This window comes from Clupea harengus, chromosome 18 (assembly GCF_900700415.2).
Source record: "Clupea harengus chromosome 18, Ch_v2.0.2, whole genome shotgun sequence".
In the NCBI taxonomy this organism is placed as follows: domain Eukaryota; kingdom Metazoa; phylum Chordata; class Actinopteri; order Clupeiformes; family Clupeidae; genus Clupea; species Clupea harengus.
This window is the reverse complement of record NC_045169.1, coordinates 19968080-19990579: the sequence shown is the minus strand read 5'-3', so window position 1 is coordinate 19990579 and position 22500 is coordinate 19968080. Positions and strand designations below refer to the sequence as shown.

The window sequence follows — 22500 nt, the reverse complement described above, 5'->3', positions numbered from 1 at the left end:
ATGCGAGCGAAACGCCCGCGCTGTCGAGCCCCGAAGGCAGACTATGGCCTAACCGATACGAGACCAAATCCAATTAGTGTGTATGCTGTCAGTTTGCAAAAGTAATGGCAACGGCGGAGGAGTAACAGTGCGCAAAAGCAAAGCAGGACAAGACAAAGATGGAGGGGGAAGAGGCAGAACTGCAGAAATCTCATTACACCTTAATGTCTGGATGCGCCAAGTTGGGGCCTAAAGCCAGGCATCAATGTGACCTTCTCCCCTTGGCCAGAAATACCTTAACAAGCAGGTGTAGCCTGACAGTGATGGGGCAGCTCTGCCATGACAGCTCATTAGATTTGAATGGCATGTGAAGGGAGACTGAGGGCTCGTGCCCAGATAGCCTGCAGTCAGTCCCTTGGCAGTCCCATATATTTTGCAGCTCTGTTGCTGGTATGCTCTCTATCAATAGGAAAGCAGACATAGGTTCTCACCCCTCTCTCTCTCTTTCTCTCTCTCTCTCTGTCTCTGTCTCTCTCTCTCTGCCACTCGACCATGCCCGTCCACCCTCTCTGACCATCCTCCCTCTCTGATTGTCAAGCCGTTTGACGTCCATCTGGAAGTGCAGTGGAACCTCCATATCTGCTGATTCAGTAACCACGGTTTCAGTTGTCCGGGGGTTTACCGCGGCCCGGGAACACTAAGTGGAAGAATTCCAAAAATGAAGGATTCTTAAGTTTTTAAATTCCATGCCACTCTGAGTAGTCCTTCCCCGGCCACTCCATGCCACTCTGAGTAGTAGCCCTGTGGTGCTTAATGCATGACTCAGGTCTTGAAGCATTTTTCATGTATGTATCCTTTCTCATTTCTCATGTATGTCTCTCCTTCCTCATTTTTCATGTATGTCTCTCCTTCCTTATTTTTCATGTATGTCTCTCCTTCCTTATTTTTCATGTATGTCTCTCCTTCCTTATTTTTCATGTATGTCTGTCCTTGAGTCCTCCATCGTGTTTGCATTCCATCCTCGTTCCATTCATGTTTTTATCAAAGGGAAGGCCTGGGATATTATGAAAGGAAAGGGGGAAGGGAAAAGGTCTAAATGTTGTTTACAAGATATTTTCCATTGGTCCGTTGTCTGTTCAGGGTTAAGAAAAAAAAAACTCAGAACCCCATTCACTCAAGAAAGAGAGATAGAGAGGGAAGGAGAGAGAGAGAGAGAGAGAGAGAGAGGAAGGAGGGAGTGAGATAGAGAGGGAAGGAGAAAGAGAGAGCACATTCACATAACTTGTATTATAGTATATTGTTATCACCGTTTTATTTTATTAGAAGGTTGTGTAGTTGATGTCTTATTGTGTGTAATTCTTAAATTAAACTTAATCATGGGTATGTACAGTATGTACACGGAAAACAAGTTATATGTGGTGTTCGCTTCTCTCCGTGGTTTCAGCTTCCCATGGTTGTTCTTTTTAAGGTATCCCCCGCAGATATGGGGGTACTACTGTATATATATTTACTGTGCTCCTTGTTTGGGCATTTGTTTGAATGTTGGTTTCTTGCTGTCATACTTGTTTGAAAAGGGGCTGGTGTGATTTCTTTATTTTTTCCTGCTTTTTTCTTTTATCTTTGTTTTCTTCCCCAACACAGTGCCTGGACCTGGACAAGTTTGAGGCCATGTCAGATGAGGGCGCGTTGGTGGACCGGGCGCTGGAGCTCCTGAACGAGGAGAAGTACTGGGCAGGGGTGGTGGTGGAAGGCCTCGACGCCAACGCCACTCAGCTGCCGGCTTTTGTCAAGTACAAGATAAGAATGGACATCGAAGATGTGGAGAGAAGCAATAAGATTAAAGACAGGTAGGATTAATCCGACATTGACACATTGACAAGTGTCTGGTTTTGCCTCCAGGACATCTAAAATGTCTCAAACGGAATCTAAAATGTAAAAAAAAGATACAAAAAAAAGACAGGTCTAGCTCCAGGGCATATAACATATTTCACTAAATAAACAAGAGTCATATATATATAAAAAAAAGTGTACTGTCAGTCAGTCAACAGATTATTACTAGACAGGCTGTGCTGTTCATGCCGCCTTTGTAAATCCAATGTATGAAGTTGCTCACAACAACGGCCGTCAGGGGAAACACAAACACGTAGGGGGGGTGATAATGTCTCACCATATCTTTTACTACCTTCCCGGACTCTGTCTGTTTTCCCCGCATGTGTACGTGTGTGAGGCGGGGCGGGGGCGGGGCCGGGGCGGGGCCGGGAGCAGGTCTCTGCTCCACACTGACAATCATTTCTCCTTGTTTAATAAGGTCATGGTACCCGGGGGCCCGAGACAACTCTTTTAACGACATGCGCTACGTGTGGGGGGGGTTCGCCTACCTGCAGGACATGATTGACCGCGGGATTGTCCAGATGCACACGGGCAAGTCCCAACCCCTCGGAGTGTTCGCCCAGCAGATTCCGTACCCCTGCTATGTCGACGACGCGTGAGTACAAAAGCAGAAAATGCACGAATCTGAGGCTGCTGCTTCATTAAGGTGGGAAAGAGGCAGTATTCCTCTTGGCCTGCACGGCACACACAACTGAAGTCTCCACTCACAAGGCCCTGGGACCAGGATAATGGCTTTATCCATCACCTGCAACCATTTTGTGTCCCTATAGAAAAAATCTCTGTTTTGCTTTCGCACATTTTCCTTTCCCGTCTCATTTTGTATTTTCTTTCTGTTGTTCTTTTATTTCTTTGTCAAATTATTTTTTAAGTCCAGTTATGTGTGCTTTGGAGGGAGTGGGGGGGATGAAAGTAGTTTTTGGGTTGAAAGGCATTGGTCAGCATAAATACTTAATGTGCACAAAGCTTTTTAACAAACAGTGTGGCTTAACAGGGGTAACGGTGGGAAATATACACACCGAAAACAAGGTAGAAAAGAGCAATAAAAGAATGACCTACTGCATTTAAAAAACGAATAAAAAACAGTGAAAAGTGGTAGAAATGTCCTCTGTCTACAGTAACAACCACCGTGAAATATTGATTTACTTGTTTCTCTTCCAATGGAACTGCAGAGGTCTGTTCTGTTGTACGGTTGTCTTGGAAACATCTGCATGACCATGGACAGGGAAGGCAGATAGTGTCCGCATTTGCTTAAGAACTAATGTCCTTATCGACCAAGTGGCAACCAAGCAGATTGCAATCATTTTCCATGGATTTTCTTAATGCCCCCCCGGTCAAACAGTGACCAAGCCTCACTCACTCAGCATGCCATTTCAGTCAGAGCCTAATCCAAGCGCTAGCAAAGGTACTGTTTCCTCACCAGCCGATCCCCGCCTCAGATAATAACAGACAGAGGTTCGCACCGTGCCCTTTCGCCTCTGATAATGCTACTTTGTAATGGCGTTCTGGAGCGGTGGGGTACCAACCTAACATTCTCCTTTTTTATGATTTATTTTCCCCGCGCCGTGTGAGCAGACGAGGAGGAGGCAATCTAACCTGCCTGCCTGTCGCGACGTACCGCTGGCCACCCGCTCCACTCCGCATTTGCCCTCCCCTGCAAAACAAAGGATTAATGATCATGGAGAGATGAACGAGAGCTATAAAGCACTGCAATACCCCAGGTCCCACAGCCATTTACTCTTTCCCCCCCGTCCCCCGTCCCCCCCCCCCTCGTCTAGCCACTGGGCGTTCAGCATTAATTATTAACACTCGAAAACTGTTATTTCATTCATAAATAATTGAGAGTGGAATTGCGAAGGGATGATGCACAAAAGGTTCAATGAAGCGTGAGTAGAAAGGTCCTTTCTCTGCCTATGGTTTTTATTCTTTTTTTTTCTGTTTTATGTTTTTGTCCTCGGAAAACCAGTCATGAATGCACTGAAAGGCATTTTACATTCCGATGTTCTATCGGTAAGTGGCGAGGGGCCATTTTTCAGTTTTAGAGAAACGGTCCCTAATCTGAATTTAAAATGTAATTTAAAGATCTGGCAAATTTTTGGGGGGCCCCCATTTTGTTTTTTATCCATCTGTTTATCTCCTTCTTCATTCCTTCCACAGATGAGTTATTAGCACTTGTAAAAGATGCTTCACCTGGAAGGGAGAAGTAGAATGATGATAATAGCGAGCAGAGAGACTGCGATCTGTAGGAGCTCAGATCATAGGGAAGCATATTGAGCTCTCCGTCTATAACCGAGAGGAGTCCAGCATGCACACTCACCGGTATAAAAATGGTAGAAGCAGTAAGCCGCAGGGCATTCTGGGAAGTGTCTAGCTGTTTGATGAAGCGATGATTCATGGAGTTGTTTTCATTGCGTCTCTTTTCGTCGGAATAGACAGTTGCTTTCATCTCAGTCAATGGACTAACCCTGAATGCCAAGCCGACTCCAGCACAATCCTCCATCTTGCAGCCCACGCCATCGCCAAAGCATTCAGGCCTGCGCTTCTTCTCCCATCCCAAGAGTAATCCTCTCTGCTCTCGATGCTCTCTGCTCTCTCTCCCCACTCTGTTGTTGCATTCCTTAGCCATACATCCCTGGGTCAACCTGCAGCTCCTCGCTCCTCTTGGCTCCATAATCAGCGAGGGGGTTGTGACTCCCTCCCCGTGACCTGCCCTACCCGCGGGGCAGAGACAGGCCTCAGATGTTGCCTGTTGCCCTCTCCATCGCTCTCCATTCACTCCCTGTCTCTTCCACCCTTGCTTCCATCCTTACTGAGTAAATGTAAAAGATAGTTTACTCTTTGTTTGTTTTAGTTTTAGTTTTTTTTAAAGGTGATATACACATTTGCATTCACCACTTTATTCCACACTTTACTGATGCTGTAAATATACAGGAGTAATCTGGCTGGCTCCTCTGCCGGTGGGTCCCTTATGGATTCCTGGCCTCTGAGGTCAAGCCGCTTGCTGCGTGTATCGCACGCTTTGGTAGGTGCTGACCCTTCCGCCTCTGAAAGCAAGGAGACGGGCGAGGGAAAAACCTACACAGATCAGCAGGTATTCAAATCCAGCTGGCAGTGGCAGGGTGGCTATCTGGGAAGTTGAGCACAAATTCCTGCCTCTGAGAGTAAAGTAGTATCATTTTAAATGTTTTAATTCATATATATACATATATATATGATGACAGCATCGTGGTTCTTAATGAACCAACAGAAGCAATAATCATTTTTAAAAAAATGGCTTTGGGTCTGGCATTCAGCCTTGGGAGTTTTACTGTTTGTGGAGATGCTGTACTCAGAGTGGGCATGAACTCTGAGAGAAAGTGGGAATTAAGACGACAATCCTACCTCATTAGATTCATGGACAGCTTGGTTTTGAACAAATCAACTGAAACAATTCTTAATGAACTAGTTTTAAGAAAAGGGCTTTGGCTCTGCAACTCTGCAGCTCCGTACGTACGGGCTGAAAGGAAATAAAAGATCTTTACGTCTTAATATACATTTTAGGCTAATTTTGTGCAACTTAAGTGCACTACCATGAAATGATTCATTAGTAGAAGTGTGAGAAAACAATTCTGTGCATTGCAAGTCTATTTACATTTAAACCTCACATCCCCGTCGGCTGTAAAAAAAAAAAAGCGAAGCTGTGATACGGCTGTGCTTCATGAAATTCGAGTGTTTTTGAAACCCTCCTTCACCATGGCCCCCCCACAAGGCTGAGGTCAGGGCTGGGTTGCCGGTGAAAAGGATTCTACATGTAGCCTCGAAGCCTTTGTACTCCTTGAATTCAGTGGATCGATGGAGGACACATTATTCAACGGCAAAGGACAGCAAGGATATGACAGTGGAACATGTTGTGCATGACTGAGTAGTGCAGAGATGACTGAGCCACGACAGCATTTCACCTATGCGTGTCTCACGCAAGCATAGAAACATACCGGGCTCACCGTTTAGACTGAAAACAGTGTCTCCCAATGTCTCACGCAAACATAGAAACATACCGGGCTCACCGTTTAGACTGAAAACAGTGTCTCCCAATGTCTCACGCAAATATAGAAACATACCGGGCTCACCATTTAGACTGACGACCTATGCGTGTCTCACGCAAGCATAGTAACATACCGGGCTCACCGTTTAGTCTCACAACAAGATCTCCCAGTGTTTTGACATGCACCAGATGTTGTGAAGGTTGACATTTCAGTAAATCATTTTTCAATCTTGAAGTCTGGAATCCTTAACTTATCACAGATGGAGTGCTAATATTTCATTATCCTCTGCCCATCCTACATGCATAAATACGTGGTGATTATAAAGTATGCTGTATGATTATGGTGATGAGTGCTCCTATACCTGTAGGGATTAAGTCTTGATCGCCCACATCAGGAGTCACTAAATTGTGCACCTGGTCTTACGCGTGCTCGGCTCTTGGGTTAATTCAGTGATTGTGATTCCCTGTTGAGCAAGTTGAGATGTCAGTGAATCGTTTTTCGAATCAGCTTGATGTCTTGACGGCTGGAATTTCTAGCTCATTCAAAGATGGAGTGATGATAAAGTCGGTATCCTATGAAGTTCTAATGGGTTATGTTTATTAACATAAATACTTACAAGGAAATAATCGATGATAAAGAATCCTGTATGGTGGTGGTGGTGGTGATGATGATGGTGGTGAAAATGATGAATTGTCTTTGTTCTATACCTGTTACGGATAACGTCTTAATAGCCCACAATATCCAGGTGCCAAAGTAACTTACCAAATCAATTTGTTTTCCCAAGATCAGAGGCTGGGATCGCTTTCCAGTTTGTTTTCCGTTGTGTTTTCCACTGTCACTTCCCCCCGGTCGGACCTGAAAAGAGATCCCCTCTGGTGACTCTTTTTGGCTTCCTGTTCGGAGCAGCAGTCCCTCAATAAGAAACGGGATATGTGGCCCCCGGAGCAAAGGCTCTCCGCGTTAAGCGCTCCGTGGGTGACCCCGGTGACCTCGCTGTCACAGCGGTGGTTGACGCCAGGATGGAAGGAGAGACTGGAGCCTATTAGGGAGGAATTAAGACATGGAGAGGAGGGGAAGAAAGGGATGAATGGTGAAGAGTGAGTGAGAGGAGTGGAAGAAAGGGATGAATAGTGAAGAGTGAGTGAGAGGAGAGGAAGAAAGGGATGAATGGTGAAGAGTGAGAGAGAGGAGTGGAAGAAAGGGATGAATGGTGAAGAGTGAGTGAGAGGAGAGGAAGAAAGGGATGAATAGTGAAGAGTGAGTGAGAGGAGTGGAAGAAAGGGATGAATGGTGAAGAGTGAGAGAGATGAGAGGAAGAAAGGGATGAATGGTGAAGAGTGAGAGAGAGGAGTGGAAGAAAGGGATGAATGGTGAAGAGTGAGTGAGAGGAGAGGAAGAAAGGGATGATTGGTGAAGAGTGAGAGAGAGGAGTGGAAGAAAGGGATGAATGGTGAAGAGTGAGTGAGAGGAGAGGAAGAAAGGGATGAATGGTGAAGAGTGAGTGAGAGAAGTAGAAGAAAGGGATGATTGGTGAAGAGTGAGTGAGAGGAGTGGAAGAAAGGGATGAATAGTGAAGAGTGAGTGAGAGGAGAGGAAGAAAGGGATGATTGGTGAAGAGTGTGAGGAAACAGCAAAGGACCGCTGTTGGTGAGAATGCAAAATTAGCATGATTTAAGAGAGTGATGGACAGACACAGGACGAGAGATAGAGGGAGAGATAAACAAACACCAAAATAACAACCCAATTGCAGAAAATGAGTCGTCCAGTGTGAGGAGGCCATCGGCCAGAGGAACGAGTGGTGAAGGACAAAGGAGGCATGAGAGAGAACAGAACGGGGATGCTGCTGCAGAGACGTGCGGACGTGTGTGTGTGTGTGTGTTGGGGCCGTCCGTCAGTGTCGGCCAGCTCAGACTTAGCAGCACAGAGAATCCCCAAACCGGCTCCTTGTGTTGTCTTGAGCAGAGCCACAGGGTTCCATTAGGAACTCTTTGGACCCGGCTTGAGTGTGTGTGCCCATTACCCTTAAGTAGTGCTGGAAGACGCTCAGGAGAGTTTTGGAAGGCCTCGTCGGAATTGTCATTGATTTCCGATGCTGCGTCCAACAGTGCTTTTATGCGGAACTAATTTAGGCAATTTAGTGTTCGTACTTCAAAAAAATAAATTATAAAATGAAATAAAAATAACCATTTAATAATTCTGAAAGCTGTACAAAAAAGCTGTGCTTTCATCTTGTCACATGGCCTCTTGACATTGTGAATCTATTACTGTCATTATTTACATACATAGGGATTATTGTGTGGTTTTTGAGAAAGAAATTCCAGAAAAAACATTAAATAGCCATAAATGACATGAATAGACATCAGACTTAAATGTCTGATTTCTGAAGGATCCGCACAGGAAATAGTGTGTGCATTATCCTAGTGGTGGTCGCTGCTCAAAGTAATTGATATGTTGATTTTGGAGACCTAAGTCAACGTGGGCTGCCTACTCCGTGATGTGAACGAGCAACATTAGAGGTCTACAAGAGAAGGCCAACGAACAAGCACTAGGGCAGAGGAGAAAATGAAATGAAGAGATGCTTCATGAAAGGCAGAGTCAAAAATAAGAGAAGGACAGACATGAAGTGTTCAAGCAAGCAAACAAAGGAAGAGAAAGCATGGATCGAAGAAAGAAAGAAACAAAGAACGAAGGAAAGACAACAGGAAGAAAACAAGAAAATACTGGAAGAACATAAAGAGACAAAAGAAAAGTAAACAAAGTGAATGAATAACAAAGTAAGAAAAGAGAGAGGGGAGTGCGTCTCAGTCCTGGCGGTGGTTTGTCTCTCCAGCGCAGCGCAGGCTGGAGGCGCGAGGGCAGGTGAGGGGCCTGTAAAAGACTCCTCTCATCGGGTAAATGGGCTCTGTTCGGCCCCAGTGAATTGTGCTGTAATCTGCAATTAATATGAGGTGTGGGGCCTGCCATGTTATATTGACTTTAAAAGTGCTTTTATCCTCCCATGGGAGGCGTGAGGTGCGGCTCCCATCGCTGGGCTGGATGTTACGATTACGAGGGTTGTCAGCTCCGCTAAATCATTACAAAGTGAGAGGCTCGCCCAAATAAAAGAGAGAAAATAAAGAAAGAAGAAAAAACAAACAAAAATCTAAATTAATAAAACATGCAGGGTGATTTGTGATTCAGTGCCACTCCCCCCCCCCCACACACACCCCCCTTAAGACAACTCTCCTACCTCGCTGCCACAACGTTGTCATGGAAACCTGGAGAGTAGGCACTCTGCCCATCATGATTTACCAAAATGTCAGTTCCCCTGACGGATGCTGGAACCCCCGCCATGCATGGTACCTTTGTTTCCTCTACTTATTCTGCACCCACCCAAACAAAACGCAAAAACAAGAAAGGAATCGGGGGAGGGGGGGGGGGGGGGGGGGGGGGGGGGTTGAGGGTGTTGAGGGTGTGACTATTGGATGAGTGTTTTTACACAGGGAAAAAATAAATAACCCAAAAAAAAGATACATGTGAAAATGCTCTTTGATGAATTCTTAATACCCACACAGCTCAGATGGGATGTGGAATGCTTATTCGGCAGCACACAGTATACAGCACCCAACATCCCCAACACTGAGACACAGTTACCCTTTAGCATAGGGCCTCTCCGTTTGGGTCTGTGTTTGAGGTTTGTGCTCATAATTGATACGTGGAATCCATGCCTTCTCAAGTATTGGGTACTGTATTGGATAATAAAGTGTATGCGGCACTTTGTATTCCAGGCTTGCCGGTAAGATATTGACATGACATTTGGGTGGCCTTATGAAGCTTGTTTAATATAGTCCTTTTGTTTGGTAACAACAACCCATCATGCATCATCCTGGCCTCATGACGTACTGTAATAAATGAGAGAGCGAAGACGATACGCTGTCTCAGAGGGGTTTACTCAAATATATTAAGGTTTACAATAACGCCACTATAAATCCATAAAAGCCCTTCCTGTGGGGCCCAGCTTTGATTTCAAATCCCCTGTTGAGTCCACATTGTCTAGGGGCCGTCCGTTTTCATAAACTGACATTTGCCGAATCAATATATTATTTTTTTTGTTGACAACGTTCAGTTCAAAGGATCAAATCTGATAATGTATTCACAGTATAGGTGAGTGAGATGAGCTTCTGTGAGGATTTGTGGAAATAACATTTTATACATGAACAGAGCATATACATACAGTTTTGATATGTTACACATATGTATGTTACACACACACACACACACAAACACACACGCACACACACACATACACACACACACATACACACATATCTGCACTCTCCCCTTAAATGCAAGAGCCTGAGTAAATGATAGACTGCTCTTGGTTAACCCATTCCCCCCACATCAACCTCCTCGAGACCTCTTCTTCCTGACTTTCACACAAACTTTGCAACCATCTAACCATCCATTCATCTATCCATGTGTCGATCCACCCCTCCATCCATCCATCCACCCACCCATCCCTCCATCTATCTATCCCTCCATCCATCCATCCATACATTAATTCACCCATTTACCCATCTATCCATCCATCCATTTACTTACCAATCCACCCATTCACCCATCCATCCATCCATCCATCCACCCATTCATCCATCCATCCATCCATCCATCCACCCATTCATCCATCCATCCATCCATCCACCCATTCACCCATCCATCCATCCATCCATCTATCCATCCATCCATCCATCCATCCATCCATCCATCCATCCATCCATCCATCTCTTCCATCTTAACACACCTCTTTCCTTCCACCGTACCCAGCTTCATCTCAAGCATCGGTGGCATCTTGCCCATGTTCCTGGTCCTGTCCTTCATGTACACGGTGTGCCAGATCATCAAGGGCCTGGTCCTGGAGAAGGAGACCAGGCTGAAGGAGGTGCTGCGGGCCGTGGGCGCCCGTAACGGCGCCCTCTGGTTTGCCTGGTTCACAGAGAACATGGTTCTGCTCACCGTGCCCTGCGCACTGATCAGTGTCATGGTCAAGGTCAGTCGGTTAGCCCCGTCGATCCGTCGATCCGTCGGCTGTGCCGCAGATAAAGAACGGGGGAATCAAGGGATGGTCTGGGTCGGTTCTGGGTGGGATCTGGGCTGAAGTCAGCTACCACATCTCAAAGCATCACCAACAACTCAGTTTAGCATTATCTGCTTTATTGTTATTGCTGTTGTCTAGGTTACGGTTACATTTAGGTTCCATTTAGGTTCACATCCTTTAAGGTCCCATTTAATAATGTATTGATGGAAATGAACAAACCATGAAGCTCAGGATCAATTATGAATGTTAAATGCTGAGGTGTATGGCTTGTTCAACAACAATCAATTATGCTTTACATCCAGGGTCTCTTAACTTTATTTCGGTCATTAATATTAAAAAATCATTAACATCAGCATTGAGCTGAATTTAAATTATGAGAAATGATATTAATTGATTTTCTTAATGCTTCACAAAGGTTAAGGATTGCGTCGAATAAAATGAAGAAGGTAATGGGACCTTGAAGTAGACTATTAGCTTCTTTTGTTCATCATCCGACGGAAGATAATTTTGGCAGAAGGCAGTTGATGGCAAATGTTTTGTTATTTTACCTAGTCATTAATAGATTTACTTGTTTGGTGTATTGTATACTTGCCCATAGTAATTGCCTGAGAAACATTATGCGAGTCCAAGTAATTTTCTATAAATTATTTTGGCAGAGTAAGCTAAGCAGGCACTTTCATTTTGGAACAAAACAAACAAAACAAATGTTGGTGATGCGATGAGTTCTGTTGTTCTTTTGGATAAGCTGGAATAATTATTGCAAAATTAATCTCCAAAATGAATTGTGTCAAGCATGACCTGGGTGAACTTTGATTTCAGAAAAAGTGGGTGATTATGCTAATAGAGCTAATACAGCTTCATTAAATCTGCTTGCTGAAAAAAACAAATCATTCCCTGTGAACAGCAGTTGTGCAAACCGGTGCTTACGATGTAAGTGGTCTGGACCTAACGCTTCTTTTTTTTTGGTTTTGACTACATGAACTTCAGTTACTCTATCTCTTCATTTCTTGTTTTCTCTTTGTCCTCTGTTTTTTTTTAATATGTTAACATTTACTCTCTCTGACTCACGGAAGACCAGTGACCTTTTTCTGAAGCGTAGGCGGCCTCCTCTGCCTCCGCCATGCGCTACTGTGCCGTCCTTCAGTCAGAAGTCACTGAGATGATTACAGGCCACTGGCTTCAGATCTAGGGCATTTTTCTGAAACTCTGTAGAAATATCCTCTAACCATATTTGGTTCCCCTTCTTCATTCTAAATAGCCGCCATCATGTTTTTGTCACCTTATTTTTAGTCCTAAGTCCCCTCGAGGTCTTATCAATCATGCCAAAGTTAACCTTAAGGATGAGACAGATGCCTTATGGGTCACGCAGCGTATTAAGATCATTTATTGTTTTCTTCTGTCACTGTTCCATCAGTAGGGCTTAGACTTTGTTATGGGCAATTGACCTTTTAACTCATTTGCTGTCAAACCGACATTGTTCTTTCTCTTTCAAAGTGACAGCATAAAGACAGGCTGTCACCTTTAAAAAAAATAAATAAAAAGACAAAAAAAACAACAGCGTCATTGAAACAAATAAAATCCCGGCAGCCAAATGAAATGGAAAAGGAATGGTTTCTCATTAGGGTCGGGACTAATCCATTTTTCGCAGTCTAATTGGAAAAAATCTCCCCGGTAAATAAAATGTACATTTGAACAGCTGGGCAAAATGTTATTTCCCCATCAGCCTAATACGCTGGCCTACGATCAACAATTTGTAAACATTAATAACACTAAATTGAGTTAGCCGGGTGCCTGGGCTTCGGGGGAGGGGAAGGAGGAGGACTAGGGCTGAGCGTTCGCAAGCTCCAATCACAAGCCAGTTCTAAACGATGGTTTCACACAGGTCTTTGGCACATTAATAAGGCGTTGAAAGGCTGTGGTAATTACGGCCAACGCGGCATATGGACGACGGCGAAGCTGTGCCGGCTGTGGCGGCTCTCGCACCTGCTTTCCCAGTGTGTGCAGAGTGTCTGCTTCGCCCGCTGCAGTTTGCATTTGTCTTGAGCAGAGAGTTGACAGGGAGTATTGATGAATTTGTGTTTGAAGCGTCCTCTCTCATTCGTTTCATTTGGGTTTTTGTACCTGGTACTTGGCATAGCTTTGGATGGATTTTAAATGTTTGTGAGGTATGCTGCCTTGGCCTGAGGAGGTAGTAAGTGTAAGCTTCCAAGTGAGTTTTAAAAACCATCTTAAATGTTAAGTCCTTAAAACCCATTCTGAACACAGACATCCCCTTTTACTGACAGAGGCATAATTCAAGCATTCCTTCTTTCAAGGGCATGTGTTGATTCTATGTTTTTTTTTTAAACAATGGGTTGTTAGCCTATGTTTGTAAGAGGTTGAGGACACCCAACATATGATTTGACCCCATCACCACATTTGGAATGACTCCCTTCCTCACAGGATGCTACAAACTACAAATAATGTGATGCCAACAATACATTCAGTTGCTGACTATAACATAACATAACACAGTTCAACTAATTCTGTTCCGCACACGCCGGTAAATGTACACGGCACCTAGAGTGAGAGCAGCCAGTCTGAACCAAAACGAGCTGTGAATAAACAGGGGCCTTGAAGATGAAATCCTACCTCGTTATCCCTCCCTCTGCGTGTCTGTGCAGTATGTGTGTGTGTGTGTGTGTGTGTGTGTGTGTGTGTGTGTGTGTGTGTGTCTGTGTGTGTGTGTGTGTGTGTGTGTGTGTTATCTCTCCCTCTGTGTGTCTGTGCAAACCCAAACAGAATTCACCACCAATTTGCTGCCGCGTCTCCAGGAAGCTTCGGTTCATACGTTTTTCCCGACGCCCTGAGCTCACCGTGTTACACACAACCTGAAAAGAGAAGGCTGGATGTTTTGCAGCTTTGTTCAAAAGAAAATAAGTGCGATGCATTTTTTAACACATATCCATATAATGATAGGGATACATACACAGGGGTGGAACACAATCACTTGGTAAAAGAGGCGAGTGTTCTATCTATGGCTTGACTGTGCCTTTAAACTGTTGGACTGAAACATAAATAGCCCTTTTGGACCAAACTCGCTCGTTTTGAGCGGAACCATTGTAATCAAGGAGGCGTCATCTATGAAGGGCGTTGCACTATGAACAACGGAAGTAAACGGTAGTGGCAAGATGCTGTATTGTATTGATTACCTATCATTAGTTGATCAACTATCGTTTGGCTCCAGCTGTGAACCAACCATCGTTTGGTTCCAGCTGCAAACCAACTTTGGAGATTCCGAACCAATTTATTTTTGGTCGAAATGCTCCGAACAATTCAAATTTTAGTGCGCAAAACCAGAACGGTACCCATTCCTTGTTGGTGGAAAAAGGGGGAAAAGAGTCCCTAATGAATTGTGACGACAGTATTTCTGTGCATTAAGCTTCTGGTAGGGTACTTTGCACAGGTACATTGAGCTGTAGGGTTGTGTACTCAAGGGTCATATGGCACGTGGACATTACCTGACTCTTGAACTGATCTATCCCAAACCTGGCACAGATTTAACCAGCCTGTGCCAGATTTAACCAGCCTGTGCCAGATTTACGAGTCAGATCAGTGTCAGAGTCAGAGTCAGAGTCAGAGTCAGCCGCCCGCTGTGGTCCTCGTGACCCTTGTGACCCCTTAGGTTCCTGCGCTCGCTGGCGCGCTCCCTGCCCCTCTACATGACCCTGGCATGGGTCTACTCGGTGGCCATGTTTGTCAAGGGCATGGTGCAGGAGAAGGAGGCCCGGCTGAAGGAGACGGTGAGGATGATGGGTCTGAGGAGCGCCACCTACTGGATGAGCTGGGTAATCAGCAGTGTCATCCCGCTCAGCATCAGCGCCCTGCTCCTCACCCTCATTCTCAAGGTGATTCCCAGGCTGATTCTCGCTGATTCACTGCAATGATATGTATCAGTGATTCACTTCACTGATTCACTTCACTGATTCACTTCGCTGATTCACTGCAATGATATGTATCAGTGATTCACTTCACTGATTCATGCCACTGATTCATGTCACTGATTCACTTCACTGATTCACACTGATGAACATTCACTGAAAGTAAGAGGACTTAAGTCATAAAGTTTTTGGAAGAGAATTGATGGACACCCTCCTGCAGGCCTGGTTTTAAAAACATAATAATGTAAAAGTGACAGTAGGGTGAATTAATTCATCCTCAGTTTGAAATGAACAGGAGGTGCAAATCTTGAAAAACAAGAGGTGCTGAACATCTGGGCTTAGTGTTGCTAGAACCCGAGACGAGTCACTTAAACTTGTCGCCCCGGAGACAAAGCTGTTCTCCTGAGGAGGACAAAAAAAGACGGAAATCAGAGAACAAATCTAAAGAAATGAATATAACCCTTCTTATGCTTCAGTGAATGTCTAAAGTGCATTAAAGAAACACTAAGTGATCGACAAGGGGAGTGAGTCATGAGTTTAAAATGCCACAAGCATCAGTCTATCTTAGTTTAACTCCCAGTGCTCACATATACAAGTGAGAAGTTTTATATGTGAGCGGTTTAATTAAAATAGCATGTTTGTATCTCCCCTTGAGAGTCACGGTGCGTTTCACTTCATGTAATTACGGAGAACACGCTGTCCTGTCTCGTCTTTAACGCTCCATATGTTTTCTGTTGTTCTGTGACCATGTGACCTGTGCAAGCTGGCTGAATGTCACACACTTACAACGCTGTGTGCACTTCATCTTACTTCCATAAAGGGCCACTCAATTTGACACAGAGGGTTGGGTTCTGAAGTGCCTGTGCTCTTTGCCTGAAAAGGTTTTGATGAAGAATGATTTCTCTCCACTTATCTTACGACTTCCTTTTGTTTCGCCCACTACAAAGCACATTTCTAACATATGTGTAAATATAACTATAGATGTATTATAACATATTGCAAGGCAACATATGGTGTGTAGTATGTACGTGTCATTTAGATACCTTTGAAGAATAAGTGCTTTTATAGTGTAGGTTTCTGCCAAGATGTGCTAAATTTCAACTGTAAGAAATCCTCCCCCTGAACAAATGTATGTAGACATTTTTTTTCTCCATTCCTCCCTGTATAACTCTTGTAGGATTTAGGTAGCGCCTTTTGTTCAGAGAGTGTGCAAAAGTCTCCTTTGACCTGTCTAACTTCCTGTTTTCTGACTAGTACGGGAAGGTGCTGAGTTACAGCGACCCGTCCGTGATCTTCGTCTTCCTGCTGGTCTTCTGCGTGGCCACCGTCATGCAGTGCTTCTTCATCAGTGTGTTTTTCAGTCGGGCAAACCTGGCGGCCGCCTGTGGGGGCCTCATCTACTTCCTGCTCTACCTGCCGCACAGTCTATGCTACGCCTGGAGAGATGTCATGACCTTCCCGGTGAAGATTGCTGTGGTGAGTTGTGTGTTATGAGCTCCACGTTTTAGAGTTCATATTTAGTTCACATTTCAGATCAATCCTCCCAAATGTCTGACAAAGACATGAGACAAAGGAAAATGAGAACTGAAAAGTGTATTTGTTACGTACGTTTAGGAAAAACTCTTCATGTTCTAGTCTGTATGTATGAAAAATACTGATGTGAAAAATATTACTTATTCTAATTGAAATCTATCAACCAACCAATTATGTAAATGTATTCATTTCTTTGTGTATCTGAAAAAATAACAAGTGCATTCTGGAACAGGTGATTAATTAGGCTTTCCATCATCAGCAGTCCAATGCGTGGCTTTGGCAAGCACTAGTCAAAATATAAGTACATTAGACAGCAGAGGCCTCCTTCAGTTTCTACACATCACGGCTGCAGAATCCAGAGTGTTCTGTGCACTAGTACAAATGCTTTGTATGCTGATTCTGTATGCTGATTTGACCAGCATATGTAAACGTTGGAAAGTAATACATATTTTGCTGTGTTTCGCTGTTTCGTTTTCCTTTTACCCTTCGCAGAGAGCACATGGTTGTCATAGTAATTGCAGCATTTGAGATGGCCTTATTTTGATCGAGATATCAGTGGTCTCTTGATAATTTCATGTTTGAACCTGTTGCCTAGCTGACAGGGGTTAATGGTTTAATACGGGAAAAAAAAGAATCCAAAGAGACATCTTGATTGGATTTAGCAAGAGAACATGACACACGACTTCCTGGACTTCTTTTTTCAAACAATGTTTTTTTTTCCTATTTTAAATGTTATAATTATCTCCATGCATTTTCTTCATTTTATTTTGACAGCTAAATTACAACATGCCGCCCGTATCAAAGCTTCTGTCCCTCCATAGACAGCCTCATTTTAGGCGCCTCCTCGACCAATGAAGGTTTAATTTCAGTGCTTCATCAATTAGCCTTTGAGTTACGGATCAATATAAAATCAGTTTACGAGAGACGTGCAATTCTCTCGCTGGTAGGACAATACCGTGGTTTCACACAGGGTTGGTGAAAACCTGTCACTAAAATAATGTCCCCCTCTGCGAGATAAACAGAAAAAGTAATAAATATCACCTACGGACTCCGTTCCCCAGAGCTACCCATCAAAAGGGTCTTTTTATGTGTGATATGGGTAATTTTTCCCCCAGGGTGTCCTGTCTGGGGACACTGACACAAATCTTCATTGCCGGGCCAGAAATGGAAACTTCTTGAGCATTTTTTCAGATTTGCTGCTCGTGGCTGCCTTGTTTGTGCCGATTGAGACATCTTGTGTAGATGTATAGTCGTGCCGTTTGGCGGTGCTGTTATTGGTAGCCTTCACCCCGAGCACGGAGAAGGCTTGTTTCAATTTTATTTTCATTTCAGCCAAATGCCACGTTTTAGACAGAAGCCGGTTCCTGCTCCTTGAAAGATGCTGTCTGACCCCCTCTCGCTCAGTCTTGTTAGCGGTTGATCATTGCATTGCCTTAGTCCCACAGAGAAGTGTGTGTTTCTGTGTGTGTGTGTGTGTCCACCTTTCAGACTATCAGGGTTTTTTTCTTCAGCAGAATGAGAGAGAAAAATACTTTTTTTCTGCCACTCTCTCCTCCATACCCAGTCCATGTTAGTGTCATGATTGGAGTGGGGAGATGTCTGAGAGGAATGCACTTATCTTGGGCCATTACATTCAGTACACACACACACACAAACACAAACATTTTACATTCAGTACACACACACACACAAACACAAACATTTTACATTCAGTACACACACACACACACACACACACACACACATACGTACTAGAGTTTAGAGTGCCTCTGTGTTAGCAGTCCTGCCCTCGGCATTTAGATGCTACTGTTTCCCCTTCCCAGACAAATAGGCCGCTCGTCTCATTTGCATGAGCTATGGTCTCATCGCCTGGTCTGACATGCACTGAATTCTTATAGTTTATTTATTGCATACAAACAAACACGCACACACACACACACACACACACACCTGGGGGTTTTATTGGTTTATGCGCCCACATTTCTCAACTTAATCAGCCTCTCTCACGCAACTGTTGTATTGTCTTGTTTTTGTTTTGCTTGTCTTTCATATTCTTTTTCAAATATATATATATATACATATATATATATATATGCTACAGACATTTGCATGCATATGAATGGCCAGCAAAGTGGATTTGAGGTACTGAAAGCAGTGCAGAACTCCAATGCATCTTCATGCTGCCCTGTTGTTTCTCCTCCATCTAGTGATGGGTAGCTGTAAGACTCTTCACCAGCCATCCCGTCGTTTCTCTGTGGTGTTTGCAACCGCAGGGTGTATTGGCAGCCGTCACACACACACGTCTTGCCTGCTCGGCTGTTGTGTCTGCTCTCGTGGTTACCAAAGGAGGCTCCTGGTGTCTGACTGACAACACATTCTGAATCTTGTCTCAGCCTCCTCAGTCGGAATCAGGCAGGTCACCTCCTGCCACTCAATCAGGCCATCTCAGAGGGGTCATGGAGGGGTCATGGAAAGGTCATCTCTGGGCCTCCTCATTATCACTCAATCATTGGTCTAGGATGGTCTTGGATGATACAATTAGAGATGTGTGTGCGTGTGCGTGTGTGTGTGTGTGTGTGTGTGTGTGTGTGTGTGTGTGTGTGTGTGTGTGTGTGTGTGTGTGTGTGTGTGTGTGTGTGTGTGTGTGTGTGTGTGTGTGTGTGTGTGTGTGTGTGTGAGAGTGTGTCTGTGTGTGTGTCTGTGTCTGTGTGTGAGAGAGCAGAAGAGAACACGAGAGAGAGAGACTGTGTATATGATGGTGTGTGTTTTGCAGTGACTGGTTGAGTGAAACGTCTCTCTGGCTGCTAAAGGCCCTGTAGGGGTCAAACGCAGGCGATTGAAGGCCTTTCTCCTGGTCAAGACTGAGGGCAAGTAAGGACCGGTTATATCCTTAGCAATCCCCCAGTGAACTAATTAGTCATTCACATGACACCTCCTGAAATTGTGTTGCCATTGAGTGTGTGCACAGTCACTGCAGTATCTCTTGCGATAGTATACTCTGTGTGAATGATGTCTGCAGTTCACTCATCTTTCAAGCTTACAGTACCAAAGTGATCTAAGGACAGCCTGGGATTTTCATACACTGACAAGGTCAGTGTGAAAGCGTGGCAAAGGCAAAAGTCAGGTCAAGGCTGATGATGATTGATGCATCATATACCTGATAAGCAACGGACAACAGAATCTGCCTGTGGTTGGTTGGTCCAGCCTGCCCCATTAAGAATATCCAGGCTGAACCTTTAAGCTGCAGTGCTAAGGTAACACGTACTGCGCCTTTAAGCTGCAGCGCTAAGGTATCACGTACTGCGCCTTTAAGCTGCAGCGCTAATGTAATACGTACTGCACCTTTAAGCTGCAGCGCTAAGGTAGCCTAACACTTACTGCGCCTTTAAGCTGCAGCGCTAAGGTAGCCTAACACTTACTGCACCTTTAAGCTGCAGCGCTAAGGTAACACGTACTGCACCTTTAAGCTGCAGCACCAAGGTAAAGGCTGCCCATCTTGACATCTACAGCTAGCAGTAAACATGTAGGCATTCCAGCACACCGCCATTTTGCAACCCACTATGACTCTGCACTCTCGAATCGCCTTTGTGTCCGGCCATGCATCTGTGGCCACTCTCATCTCCCATGGAGACTAACTGAAAGCCATGGTGGCAACTGGTTTTAGGTCGGGTGTTGAGTGGGTGTTTGTGTGCGGTGCTGAAGTACTGGAAGCAAGCAAGGCGAAGGGTGTCAGTTGATAAAGGGAACAACAGAACTGGAGAAGCCTGGCTGTTAAGCTGGTGAATCCTCAAGAAGGCTAGCGCTGTGCTTAGGGCTTAGCCTTTTCTGGGGAAACAAGCACTTGGACCATGTTTCTCCCAGCGGCTCCACCATGAGGGCATGTAGAGTGTCTGCGCAGCTATCTGTGTAGCTATCTCTCTTTTTGATGTGTATCATGTTTATGTAAGGTTTATCTTATACTCTCTCACATATACATGCTCACACACAACCACACATACATGCACACGTGCTCTCTGTCTCTCTGTCTCTCTCACTCACTCACTCACTCACTTACTCTCACACACACACACATAAGAGAAATGTCCTTTTTGGCATTCATATTATTTTTATTATTAATTAATACATTTTCCCACCCATGCCACCCCAGAGTCTCCTCTCCTGCGTGGCGTTTGGCTACGGCTGTGAGAACTTCGCCCGCTACGAGGAGCAGGGCATCGGCATCCAGTGGCACAACATCGCCAGCAGCACTGAGGAGGGAGACGGCTACAGCTTCCTCGTGTCCATCGTCATGATGCTGATCGATGCCTTCATCTACTGGGTCCTCACCTGGTACATAGAGAACGTCTATCCAGGTAAGAGGGACTACTGGGTCCTCACCTGGTACATAGAGAACGTCTATCCTGGAGGCCTGGAGACGGGGGTCAAGTAAAACATATTCGGAGTGGGGTTAGATTGAACATTAGATTGGGAATAGATTTTGTTTTTTACATGTAGTTTTACTGTTTTGTATTTTTTTCCTCATTCTCTACAGTTATCTTTACAGTTAATGGTATTTAATTATCTTATTGATAGTTTATGTATTATTTGTTTATGTATGTTACTGTTAGCTCTAATAGGAAGTGAGCTCTGCACATCCATTGTCATTCGTACAAAAAACTAATCTTTTTGTGGGCACAAACAGCCAAAGAAACACCCTGCACCGCAATCTCCCATCTCAAGTCATTGCTGTCCTTCAGAATACTGCCCTTGTTGTGAACCTACTGTGTAAACAATGCAATGTCAAAAACAAACGCAATTAGAAGAACAAACAAAATGCAATGGCACTTTGGTTGGACTGCACCCTGTTTCACTCCTCTCTCCTCCTCCGCAGGCCAGTATGGCATCCCCAAGCCGTGGTACTTCCCTTTCACCCGCTCCTACTGGTGTGGCACAGCCGCCATCTCTGACCTGGGCACAGAGGCTCAGGCACACCCGGAGGACCAGAAAGGTACCTCTAACGTCAAACAAACCAGTTTAGAGTCTCTGACTCGCTTCTCTGCTTGTGGGTGGTGATCCGCAGGTTGTTTTCACATCATAAGTTCTCTTTAACATGTCTGCAGGTACCACACTGGCAAACCTGGGTGACCATAAAGGTACCGTAAACGTCAAACAAACCCGATCAGAGTCTCTGACTCTGGTGATCCGCAGGTTGTGTTCAAATTATTAATTTCCCTTTAGATGTGTGCATGTACCACACTGGCACCAAACCTTGGTGATCATACAGCTACTGGTAACATCAAACACAGCAGATTTGAGTGACTGATTTTACTTGAACCCTGTTTCATCAGACAAACACAACATGCCTTAATCTCGTTAGGGCCGATGGTATATGCTGTCATTATTAGTTATAACTATCAGTGTCAGGTGTCCCAGTGCAATGTCATCATAATTGGTAATTGCTATGACTGTATGAAGCCATGACAGCTCAATAATATATGACATTAAGCTGTTGTGGCATATCAAATTTGGAGAGACAATTTCTGATAATGGTAAAATAATATTGTTAAATCAGTGGACATCAGCTGTCATGATGTGTATCATATCTATCATAACATGTTAATGACGTGTTTATGTCAGTCTTATGAAGCATGGTTTACCTCTGGCTACACTCTGACTCTCAGGCTGTTCACATCATTAGTTTCTTTTAGCATATTTGCCCGTATCACAGTGACTGACCTGAAGCACGATAAAGGTACCGTAAACGTCAAACAAACCTGATCAGAGCCTCTGTCTCACCCTGGTTTAGGGTGGTGATTCCCATGGTTGTGTTCACATCATTAGTTCCCTTTAAGGTGTTTGCTACCAGTGCTTGCGCTAAAGGTAACGGAGTGGCAGTAACTCGTGATCATAACTCAAGCTTGAATCCCAGCCTTTCACTCCGAGCAGAATATATGCGTTCAGTGCTGTGAAACAAACAGCTCCAGAATTTAAAGTGTGTTTACATTCATGTCATTTTCCATGTGAGATTATGCGCAAACCACAATAAACACTAACAGGGCCTTAACATGAGAACACATCCTCTCATTTCCTAAGAAGTCGGAGTTTC

At 44.5% G+C, this 22500-nt stretch overlaps 2 protein-coding genes across 5 annotated transcripts in view; both read left to right on the top strand.

The window, feature by feature from the left end:
- Nucleotides 1-22500, top strand: part of LOC105903072 (phospholipid-transporting ATPase ABCA1-like) — a 221849-nt gene that overhangs the window by 59714 nt on the left and 139635 nt on the right. For 3 of the 4 annotated variants that reach the window (XM_031585404.2, XM_031585401.2, XM_031585403.2), the window contains exons 13-19: nucleotides 1621-1826; nucleotides 2288-2464; nucleotides 10692-10914; nucleotides 16137-16358; nucleotides 20563-20767; nucleotides 21286-21402; nucleotides 21515-21547. In XM_031585404.2, coding sequence (XP_031441264.1) covers nucleotides 1621-1826; nucleotides 2288-2464; nucleotides 10692-10914; nucleotides 16137-16358; nucleotides 20563-20767; nucleotides 21286-21402; nucleotides 21515-21547 — 1183 coding nt within the window. The remainder of the gene's footprint in view (nucleotides 1-1620; nucleotides 1827-2287; nucleotides 2465-10691; nucleotides 10915-16136; nucleotides 16359-20562; nucleotides 20768-21285; nucleotides 21403-21514; nucleotides 21548-22500) is intronic. The other variant, XM_031585405.2, reaches the window with a different exon arrangement.
- LOC122133751 (phospholipid-transporting ATPase ABCA1-like) lies at nucleotides 14523-14939 on the top strand. The gene has a single exon (XM_042710488.1). The coding sequence runs from the start codon at nucleotides 14664-14666 to the stop codon at nucleotides 14886-14888; it is 225 nt and encodes a 74-aa protein (XP_042566422.1). The 5' UTR covers nucleotides 14523-14663; the 3' UTR covers nucleotides 14889-14939.